Here is an 11,950-nt window from a genome sequence, read left to right as displayed (position 1 = left end):
GTGAATATATACAAACCGATCAGCCACAACATTAAAATCACCTGCCTAATATTGTGTAGGTCTCCCCTCTTGCCACCAATACAGTGCCAACCCGCATCTCAGAATAGCATTCTGAGATGATATTCTTCTCACCACAATTGTACAGAACGGTTATCTGAGTTACCGTAGACTTTGTCAGTTCAAACCAGTCTGGCCATTCTCTGTTGACCTCTCTCATCAACAAGATGTTTCCATCCACAGAACTGCCACTCACTGGATGTTTTTTTGTTTTGAAACCTTTGAGTACATACTAGAGACTGTTGTGTGTGAAAATCCCAGGAGACCAGCAGTTACAGAAATACTCAAACAAGCCCGTCTGGCACCAACAATCATCCATGCAATTATCTAATCAGCCAATCGGTGTGGCAGCAGGGCAATGCATAAAATCATGCAGATACGGGTCAGGAGCTTCAGTTAATGTTCACATCAACCATCAGAATGGGGAAAAATGTGATCTCAGTGATTTGGACCGTGGCATGATTGCTGGTGACAGATGGGCTAACCATAACACTTAGCCCTAACCCTAGCTTTAGAATTAATACTAATTATAGCACTGTTAACTTTTTGTTTTTGTTATTATTTATTATTATTTTACATTGCTGTAAGCATAGTTTTCTACTGGCTACTGGTTCCCCTCATTCCCCGACTGTGCACATTATTGTACATTTTTATATGTTTACAGTGGTCTCAAGCCCTGTTTTTACTGTATTGGTTGTTGTTTATATTGTTGTTGCTGTTTGTATTGTGTCTCCTTCTGCACCAGACAAATTCATTGTATATTAACAAGGTTTAATGTATTCACTACTTGCATTACATTTCCATTACACTCCCATTAACTCATTTATTCAAACTGCTTTTATTCAAAGTAACTTACCAATAAGACCACAAGCAATTTGTTTTGGCACCATTGTTAGCACTGCTGCAATACCAATTCTTAAGAGCACAAAAGAAAACACCAGAGAAGTGTAAATGCAGAATAAATGTTGTGTTCATATGGTCTTTCGCTTTTTTTTTTCTTTTTTTTTTTTTGTCATTCATTCTTAGTTGTGTATCATCTGCATAGTGATCTGCCTTCATTGTTAGACCCAGTGAGTTTGTGTATATCTGGAAGGCAGCCAAGCACTGATTCCTGCTCTACCCCAGTGATTTGCTGATGTGACTAAAACACTAGGTGTGTTCGACTTCAGTTGGGCCTCACCTTACTAATCGGTGAAATTTGCAGGTGTCGTTCTGATTTTTCTCTCCCTATTATCCTTTTGTTTAGGGATGGGTGTAGGGATAGGCTTTAGGGATATGGACAAATCAGGTAGCAGGGAGTAAGAATCTGGCAGGGAGTCAGATTTCAGCACTACACCGGCTGCAGTTGGCTGAGGAGTTGAAAAGAGAGCTGTCATGCTGGACAGTTTATGATCCCTGTTGTATGCTGAACAGACATCAGTCACAGCAGATCACACAATGTTTACTTTCATTAAAGCAGATGAAGTGTATGCAATAGAAATTCAGATATACAGGTGCTTGAACACTATACATTTGAATAGGTTGAATGATGCTTAATACAGTTCCTGTGTGCATGACAAGAAAGTCTGATATAAGCCTATACTATTTTAATAGCATTAATGGAATCAGTAGTTTTGAATAATTTTGAATTGTTTTGATGAATAAACATGAAATATAATAATAAGATTGCATGAAAAGACAATTGTACTGTTATTAAACATGTATTTGTGAGTGTATTGGAATAGAAAGTGTCAAAATAAACATTTTAGTAATAGCATACTACCATACTCTTACAATTTCTGCCATAGACTGACATGGCAGAGAAGTTAGAGTAGTATGGTTAGTATGCCATTATGAACTCAGCTCATGAAACGCACATCATTATTATTATAAGAGAGTCTAGCCTATTATGAATAAGCTTGTCCTCATCTGTAGGGGAGAGTCACATGACCATTTTTTTGTCATGTATTTGGATATGGCTCATCATGTGCTGTTTGTAATTGAGAGATGAGCATGAAAAAAGTGATAAGCATTAAATTAAGTAAATGAATCTTATATCAAAGCAAATCTATCAAGGTCTAAAAATATATATCATACATATAGGTGAATTGTCAATGTGGCCTAAATAAAGTGCTGGTGAGATATGCATTCAAATGCAGGAAATACTATAACAAATTACTGTTACAAAATGTTGAAAATGTTTTCACTTCATTCAAACATTCTAAATATTTAACATTCACCTGGTTGGTATATGAAAATTGGAATAACGTGCAGCTAAATAAATGAAGTGGTATTATTCATTAGTAAATAGTTGTTTTTTCTCATTTCTGTTCATATTTTAAATTGTTCACTCACATATTCCCCATTTATTCAATTTACCCCTTGACACGACACAGCTTACTCCTAGGCAAGTTGTGTCACTGGACATACTGAAGGGCATATATGGTCAGATGTTATAGACTCAATCTTTTCATTTACAATATCTAATCTTCAAACATTAGTAAAATGTCTTTTGATCTTATCCTGAAAAATATCCCTTTTTTTAAGAAGCAGAAATAAGTTCGGGTGAGCTTTTTTAACCAGCAATTTTGAATGTACTAAGAATTTATTTGCTCACTTTTTTTTTTTTTTTTTTAGTTTAGAAGAGTTTTTGGTTGATCTCTAAGTAAATCAGTCTTCGATGTTGTTACATAATGCATACAAGACTAAAGACATTCAGGCAGGGCTTGACTCTTGGAGTTGCACTAACTACCATAAAAGACCTATTTGTGGTTTAACAACGTACAATTCTTGGTTACATGTAAATCTCTGATGTCATTCATTGAATCTTTTGCAAAGTATGTAAAAAGACAACACTGAGTCAATATTATCTCATTCTCCTGCACAGAGAGGACATACTGCACAGACTTTCAGAGGTGAAACAAGTCATGTGTTTCTATTGATTCACTGATTGATTATTTATTCATTTAAAGGTTCGAGAGAACAGTTTGATCTCTCTGTGAAGTAAAGCATGATGTTTAATACATATATTTTCATTGTTTTTAGAGTAGTTTCAATTGTGTTTTTATTTTTACAGGTGTATCAAGATGAAGAGTGGTTTGCCTTTTGCATTTTTGCCAGGTTAGATTGTGGTTTCATTAAATAAATGCAACTATATATATATATATTGTAAAAACAGATAAGTAAAATTATATTATCAGTGTAACAATCTGACTGAAAGGTTGAACTGAATTATGTAAATATATATTTTTTATTCAATAGTACAGTATAGTATGTCCTTCTTTTGCTTTAATGACAGCATGCACTGGAGGTGACATAAACAAATCCTAATGATCAGTAAATCCAGCATGATTTGGAAATGTTCCAAAGAGCATCTTGTGTGCTTCAGTCTGACCATCTGTAGAAAGACTTAACATGATCAGTGTCACAAATTAGGTTATTTGATAAGTGACCAAAAAGTAGTTTAGAATCTTTAATATTTCTTGTTAATTTTACATAAAACAATTCAAAACCCTAAAACTGTATTTACAGGTTTAAATTAGATTTTGAAACCTTGTTGTTCAATGTGGATTTTTAAATGGTAAAATTCTTGTATCATTCTACCTCAGCTCTGATTCCCATAGCATTCTCCTTGCCTCAATTGTTTTACTATGTTCCTGTGAATATGAACTGGGGGGAGGCACAGAAGTACTGCAGACAACATTACACTGATCTGGCCACCATTGATAGCCAGACAGATGTTGATGAGTTGGTCAAAACTACGGGTACACTTTTTCCAGGACCTGTAGTCGATTTTAATAATCTGATATGGATTGGACTGCATCGAGCAGATGCCACTGCTCCGTGGATCTGGTCCGATCAGAGCAACTCCATGTTCAGATCATGGGATTCTGGACAGCCGAACAATATGTTTGGCAAACAATTCTGTGCAGCAACAACTCCAGATGGATTGTGGAATGATTGGGATTGTGGAACTAAATACACCTCTGTTTGCTACAGTGGTGAGTAACATTTACTGTTTCTTTCGCCACTTGTATGACTTATTGTAATAGGTTCATTTTTGACCCGGGACAAGTAAAGAATACATTATATAGGGGGCCTGGGTAGCTCAGTGGTAAAGACGCTGACTACCACCCCAGGAGTTCGCTAGTTTGCTAGGTCGAATCCCAGGGCGTGCTGAGTGACTCCAGCCAGGTCTCCTAAGCAACCAAATTGGCCCGGTTGCTAGGGAGGGTAGAGTCACATGGGGTAACCTCCTCGTGGTCGCTATAATGTGGTTTGTTCTCGGTAGGGCACGTAGTGAGTTGAGCGTGGATGCCGCGGTAGGTGGCGTAAAGCCATGCTATGTCTCCGTGGCAATGCGCTCAATGCGCTCAACAAGCCACGTGATAAGATGCGCAGGTTGACGATCTCAGACACGGAGGCAACTGGGATTCGTCCTCCGCCACCCGGACTGAGGCAAATCACTATACGACCATGAGGACTTAAAAGCACACTGGGAATTAGCCATTGCAAACTGGAAGAAAAAGGGGAAAAATCCCCCCCCCCAAAAAAGGAATACATTATATATAGTTATATAATGCATATATACAGTATAGTTTTTTGTACTGGGAACCAAACATTGTGACTTCAGCAAGATTATAAAAAAAAATTAAAAATTAAAAGTTAAAAATACACATTTCATTTTTGTATATAATTGTTTACATTTTTGGGGTTTTTTTAAACAAACTATTCCTTCCATTGTCTTATTGGGTCAATTTTGTTCTTTTGTTGTATTTCTTCTCTTCCTATGTGAAATAGCATGTAGTACCATATGTTCAGTAGAAGCAAAGATTGACCAACAAAAAGTGAGAATGAAAACAAAATGATTGAACAAGAACCACAAATAAAGGCTCTGGACAAATGTATTCATGGTTTGCATACACACTGCAGAGCTTGCCAGGTTGTTTTTTAAAATCACAATTCTGTAACTGTTGATGCTACAAAGTGAAATGTAGTCTGATTTTCTCAGCAGCATTGCGTAATCCACAATATAAAATGAATGATGGTATTTGTTTTGGAAAATTAACAGTTTCTGAATCATGTGGCAATCTTGCTGTCCCTCTGGTAGAAGGGACAGCCTTTTCATTTCACACTGACTGGAAAATTCTAGCTCACATCTTGCCTTTCATGCACTTTGTTGTGTTGTTCCACAGACACATTTGAAGAAATATGTGAAAAAATATCAGGAGTGAGACTTGTTATTTGTTTTAATTACATTTATTTAAAAGTCGATTTACTTCTTCGACAGTGAAAAACAAAGTATTGCCACAATCTTATATAATTCATTTTACTCAGAGCACTATGTGTCTCAGTGTGTGTGTGTGTGTGTGTTCATAGTAAGAAAGAGAACGATTGTGAGAGTTGAGGTGAAATCAAGTCAAAATGTGAATGATCCTGGAATGATGACAGAGATTTTAAAGAAGGTGAGTTCATGAGTGGCTAAAGTGGAAATACAGTATACTGAATATACTGTATATTGACAGGGGAAATATTCAGCTAGAGTATAGAGTAATAAAAGTCTGTTTGTGTTGTTCAGATGGAGCAGAAACTGAAGGAGGAGGGGTTGGTTGAATATGCAACACTGTCATGGAGAAACCAATCAGATGGAAATGTCTTCCAAAAGAAGGAACAGAAAAATGTCACTCTTGTTGAGCAGACTTGCTCATTTAAAGTGAATGAATAGACATTTATTGCCTGTTTCATAATAGATACTATTATGTAACCTTTATCCCCTTGGGGAAAATAATAGTATAGTAACATTAAACATGTATGCTTTGACATATACACTTATTTAAGCAGATTAGGTAAAACATTGTGATTCTGCAAAAATAATCCTGAACACTTTCTTCAACTTTTTCCCACAGCCTAGATTAGCAATGCCTTTGCATGTGTGCTGCAGCTCAGTGTAGCATGTTTTAGATGTACTGAAAATTCACTTAAACAAATAAAGAGCAAAGTTAAAGTGAAATCTTGAACTGTGGCACCTGTCAATTAAATATGGTGCTGTACAATGGGGTTGAAAATATTTGTAAGGTGTAGTGGCATCTCTGCCTCTTTTTTTCTAGTGGGGCAGACTCAAAACAAGACTGCATGCATTGCATCAAGCCAGGTGCCAATCGGTCTGTGCAGCGCTGCATGAAGCAGAACACGCCTATTATGATTACTTTGATCTATGTCATTTAAACAGGTTCTAATTGACTCAGTAGTACAAGCCAACAGCCCTTCCTGCCATGAATATGCTTGAGGTGCCAAATGACTCGCCTAGAAAGCAGACTAGCCCTGCATTCCAACCTTAATTAATAATTTCTTCAGAGTGCATTTCGAAGGGAGAACAATATTGACAGCCATGCTGTAAAGTCATTCCAAAATTAGTTTAAAATAAAATTGCATTCATGAGTTTGCATAGCCCCTGAAGTGGAAATGGTAAACAGATTGTTAAGAGTAAACAAATTTGACTTGCTGTCCATAAAGGAGGGGCTCAAGCATGAGGGGCTTTAGTATGCGGCTCAGCTCGAGCTCCAAGATTCCCGCTTTTCAGGACTTTTAAAGTTACAGTTGAAGTCAGAAGTTTACATACACTTAGGTTGAAGTCATTAAAACTCATTTTTGAACCACTCCACAGATTTCAAATTAGCAAACTATAGTTTTGGCAAGTCGTTTAGGACATCTATTTTGTGTATGACACGAGTAATTTTTCCAACAATTGTTTACAGACCAATTGTTTCACTTTTAATTGACTATATCACAATTCCAATGGGTCAGAAGTTTACATACACTAAGTTAACTGTGCCTTTAAGCAGCTCGGAAAATTCCAGAAAATGATGTCAAGCCTTTAGGCAATTAACCAGTTAGCTTCTGTTAGGCTAATTGGAGTCAATTGGAGGTGTACCTGTGGATGTATTTTAAGGCCTACATTCAAACTCAGTGCCTCTTTGCTTGACATCATGGGAAAATCAAAAGAAATCAGCCAAGAAAAAATTGTTCTTTTTGTGCAGCTTTGTTGTTCCAGCCTGACAACCCCAATGATCTCAGCCTCATATTTTGGCCTGGATGAAAAAAAAAATTAACAAATGAAACTAAACTCCTCATTGTCCCAGCTAACCCATCAGCTGACCACAACATCACAGATGTGTTCCAAAACACTAATACCAGCCAGATAAACACAGCACCAACAAAACAAATTATCTATTGTTGTGCAATTACACTTTGGTGCTATTCATGTGTACTATTAAGATTTGGAATATCAGCACGGCTAACTCTGGTGGTTTCAAAACAAATGTATGTTCTTATTTGTAAGTTACTTTGGATAGAAGCATCTGTTAAATGAGTAAATGGAAATGTAATGGAAATGTAGTGCAAGTAGTGAATACAGTCAACAGCGCTTCCCTGTCAGTGATAAAATGATGGAGAAAGGACCTCTTGGCGCTATTATTTGATGTACAACACAAGCCCAAAAACAAGACTTGTGATAGAAATCAAGTATTTTCAGAGCATTTTAATTACCACTGAAGCACACAAGTCTTAACTATCCCTCCGCTTTTCCCATGGAGTTCAAAATGGAGCTGGATGCTGGCGTTGACGCTCTGATGTGAATCATGAACGCAGCTTCACAATTGCTGTAGGAAAGCAGATGGTCACAGTCTACCAGCAGATTAATATTGTGGAGGATGAGAGTTTAAGAGATTTAATGCCCATTGCAATCAATACTAAACCGATGGGGACTAATGCCATCTTTACACAGCAAAGATGGCATAGAAGCTGCATCTGAAGTGGCAATTAGGTGTTTTTTCACAGAGCAGGAATAAATGCTTTTACACAGCATTTGCAAAGGCATAAATAATGTTATGAAATGAATATTTTAAATGTAAAATTATGAATATTGAAATATAAAATGAATGAAAATATGAATGAATACTCAACCTATAGGAACTAATTCTTTCAATAAATCAGCCTCCCACTTAGACTTTGGGAAACGTTTAATGTTACTTGAATAGGTGATATTTTAGTGAATTTCTATCTTTATATTGGGGAAGGCTTTGTTTTGAAAATGTTAATAAAGCGTTATATTGTTACATATTGTTTTGTATTCTTTCCTAGGATGGTAATAAATGCATTTTGACAGGAAAATACATATATATGGTGTCACATTTTCATTTTCAAAATCTGTGATTTATCGCAATTAACTACAAGATATAAGCAATTATTCACGATAAAAAAATGTAATTGATCGATAGCCCTAATATATATATATATATATATATATATATATATATATATATATATATATATATATATATATATATATATATATGTGTGTGTGTGTGCGTGTGCAACAAAGTTAAAAAAAAGTTACTGTAAATTTCAAGCTGAAATTGGGGCGATTCGCCATTGGCTGTTGCTGCACCTGTGCATTTACATATATTTGCATAGCTTATAATCGCAGGCAGAGCTATGTGACCCACAGCAGAACTACACACATCTTGCTGTGGGTAAGTTGCACTGATGGTTGCTCTGTTAAATAAGAATGTATTATGTTGGTTACAAGCAGTGGCGGGCCATGCATTTAAAGTCTAGGCCTTCAGTGTGATTCATGCCATTAAGAAAACACAGTTTAACCCTCAGGGTCAATGGACACGCCAGCGCGTCCTGCTGGATTTTTTCCTCATAACAGCGGAAACAACTTAAAATACTCCATAATTTTTGGGCATACAGATAAGTGGAAGACATCATTAGAAACTATAAAGGGTCTACTTTTATTTGTGTACACTCACAATAACAACAAAACCTTGTGCTTTTGTAAAATAAAGAAAATAAACAGGGTGCGCTTTCAGCCGTCTCTGTCTCCGCAAGCATCTTTCTGAAACACGTCACAAAAATGAACTGAAACTCAGCGAATACTAATCACACAAACATGAAACATATGTCTAAAGAAAGCTTAAAATGTCTACTTTTAAATAAAACAATTCAAATTTAAAACAAATATTATCCTGCAATGTAATCTGTATGAAACAAAGCGAAATACAGTTTCTCCTGGCTCAGCTAATTATCACTAATGTGATCACATCCACCAGCAGAGCGCGCTATTCATACGGTAATGTGCTGAGGCGATCAATGCAAATGGTAAACGCCCCCAACAATGACTTAAAAAAAACATCAAGTTCATACACTTTTCTGCGCGTTTGGAAGATGGCACGCTACACAGGTGAGGAAGCTCTTGGATACTAACGAAAAGTTCACATTTTCCTCAGAAGAAGAGTGGGACGATAAACGTTTGAAGAGCAACTTGATCCAGCCGAGGATACAATTTCGGATGAGTAAGTCTTTTAGTTTTACTTAAATTAGTTGACATGCTATTTTATATAAACATGTACATACTTTACTAGTTGGACTATTTCTAGACTTGCCAGCCAGTATTCAAAGTATTGAAATTTGAAATATGTCCTAATAGGCAAGTTTTAGTTACATTTAAATGTTGTTTTCGGCTAAAGGAGGTATTTAAATTGTATGCTGTATGATATAAATATGATATGTAATATGATATAAAAATAATATGAATGTTTCGATTATATTTTAACTAGTGTTTATGCTGCCTCGGGTGTAAATGTATAAAATGTGCTTTAAATATGCCCATATTTGAAAATCAGCATATTAGAATGATTTCTGAAGATCATGTGACACTGAAGACTGCAGTAATGATGCTGACAATTCAGCTTTGATCACAGGAATAAATTGCATTTTACAATATATTCAAGTAGAAAACAGTTATTTTAAATTGTACAAATATTTCACAATATCACTGTTCTTGCTGTATTTTGGATCAAATAAATGCAGCCTTGGTGAGCAGAAGAGACTTCTTTTAAAAACATAAAAAAATCTTACAGATCTATAAACTTTTAAACAGTAGTGTAGGTCTAAAGTTTTTAAGTAAAGTCTTTATGTAAAGAAAATGCATAGTCAGAGTACTTCTTTTAACTTAAACTTGATTTTGTGAATAAGCTACGAACAATACATTCAATCATTAAGTCTCTTCACATTCATTCTCTCTCAGGGGAGGCTCTTTGTCTCCTCAGGTGTGAATCACATCTGTATTCATGATCATCCACACCTCCTAGCATATGGCCTTTCTAACACTAAAAGTGTCTTACAAAAGTTAAATGACTATATTGTTTTGTATGAATGAGTGATCAGAATGGTTTTCACATCATTTTGTAGTAAAAACTCTAGGCTACAAGATCCAGTTCTCAAATGTTTTGTGAACAAATGTTTAGTATGTGTTATATGGCCTTATTTCAGTGACTTAACATTTTTTTTTTTTCAAAAACCACGCTGTAGGGTGGAGGAGGGCGGGGCCAGGCCTGAATTACATACGCCTGGACCCCAATCAGCCTGATGAGGCAAGCGAGGGATAAAGGTGACCAGAGAGGGCAGCTCGAGAAAGAGAGAATTATGGGCAGCTGCCCTGCATGTGTTTGTGTGTCTTTTTGTTTAAGTTTATTATTAAACTATTATTTATATTGTCAAGCCGGTTCTCACCTCCTCCTTTCCCTCTAACCCCTTTACACAAGTGCCAAAACCCGGGAGGGAGGAGGGATGCCCGTCGTAGAGTCCTCAACACTGCTGTCCACCCAGGGGAGTGCCGCTGCCATCCGCCGGGGGACGGAGTAGCCCAGACACGGGGAACGGCTGCCGTCCGCGAGGCGTGGAGGGACTGGACTCCCCGACCGCCTGGAGCGATGGAGCCGCTGCCAGGGGTGGAGGAGTGCCCTGCCGGCCGCCAGAAAACGCAGAGGGATCGAGGGAAGACCACCGACCACGAGGGGACTAGGGAATCGACTCCCCGATCGCCTGGAGCGGTAGGGCTGCTACCAGGGGCTGAGGAGTGTCCCCACGGGCCGCCAGAATCGCGGGGGGGTGTTCTGTCCGCTGGGGGTCAGAGGTTTGACTCCGGTCTGCCCGGGGAGGAGCGGCTGTCATCCGTCTGAGAGCGTGGAGGAGTGATCGAGGACAACGCGACGGCGCATCAGAGAACCGGTGAGTTAGTTTCTTTTCTCTTTCTCGTCTCTCTCTCTCTCGCTGTCACTCCGTGTTTGCCTTTCCCTCGCCTGTTTTTTTTTTGTTTATTTGTTTTTTTGTTGTTTTCCCCTCTTGTCTCCTCCCAGGTCGAAGAAGGCGGGGATGACCCGCCAGCAGGCGGGGCGCAAGGCACGCCCCCCGGGGGGGATGTACATCATGCCGGGGGCTCCCTGGCCTGAGGCAACGCAGGGAGGAGAATAGTGCAGAGTAGGGCGGGGCCGGGCCGGATTGACGCATGCCCGGACCCCAATCAGCCTGATGAGGTGAGCAAGGGATAAAGGCAACCCGAGAGGGCAGCTTGAGAGAGAGAGAGAATTATGGGCAGCTGCACTGCATGTGTTTGTGTGTCTTTTTGTTTAAGTTTATTATTAAACTATTATTTATTTACTCCTCCTTTCCCTCTAACCTATTAATTTCCCCAAGTTCTATATAATCTTATTTTATTACAAAAACAGCAAGTACATTTTTAATAATTCACTTTAAGTTGGCAAGTCTCAACAGTGACATTCTTCTGATTCTTCTTTTGAAAGACATTTCCATCTGATTGGTTTCTCCATGACAGTGTTGCATCTTCTACCAACTCCTCCTCCTTCAGTTTCTGCTCAATCTGAAGCATACAAACATACTTTTATTAATCAATACTGTTGGTAAGTGCCTCCCCTCTCAATACGTAATATACTGTATATCGACTTTAGCCATTTATAAACTCACCTTCCCAAACATTTCTGTCTTCACTCCAGGATCATTCACATTTTGACTTGATTTCACCTCAACTTACAATCGTTCTCTTCCTCACTGT

General features: G+C 37.9%; 1 protein-coding gene across 1 annotated transcript; it reads left to right on the top strand.

Annotated features, from left to right (window-relative positions):
- Positions 1-2,836: 2,836 nt before the first annotated feature.
- On the top strand, positions 2,837-6,553 carry LOC127410831 (L-selectin-like). Its single transcript, XM_051646036.1, has 5 exons — positions 2,837-2,951; positions 3,113-3,156; positions 3,645-4,037; positions 5,416-5,501; positions 5,615-6,553. Exons 2-5 carry the CDS (start codon positions 3,123-3,125, stop codon positions 5,759-5,761), a joined length of 660 nt encoding a protein of 219 aa, XP_051501996.1. The 5' UTR covers positions 2,837-2,951; positions 3,113-3,122; the 3' UTR covers positions 5,762-6,553.
- The last annotated feature ends 5,397 nt before the right edge of the window (positions 6,554-11,950 follow it).

The sequence above is a fragment of the Myxocyprinus asiaticus genome, chromosome 2 (genome assembly GCF_019703515.2).
Source record: "Myxocyprinus asiaticus isolate MX2 ecotype Aquarium Trade chromosome 2, UBuf_Myxa_2, whole genome shotgun sequence".
NCBI lineage: Eukaryota > Metazoa > Chordata > Actinopteri > Cypriniformes > Catostomidae > Myxocyprinus > Myxocyprinus asiaticus.
This window is presented reverse-complemented; position numbering and strand designations above follow the sequence as displayed.

Excerpts from the sequence above, each read along its gene's own strand:
- LOC127410831 (XM_051646036.1), top strand. The coding sequence starts at position 3,123 with ATGAAGAGTGGTTTGCCTTTTGCATTTTTGCCAG. Across the intron at positions 3,157-3,644 it reads GCCTTTTGCATTTTTGCCAG|CTCTGATTCCCATAGCATTC; the intron begins GTTAGATTGTGG and ends ATTCTACCTCAG. Across the intron at positions 4,038-5,415 it reads CACCTCTGTTTGCTACAGTG|TAAGAAAGAGAACGATTGTG; the intron begins GTGAGTAACATT and ends GTGTGTTCATAG.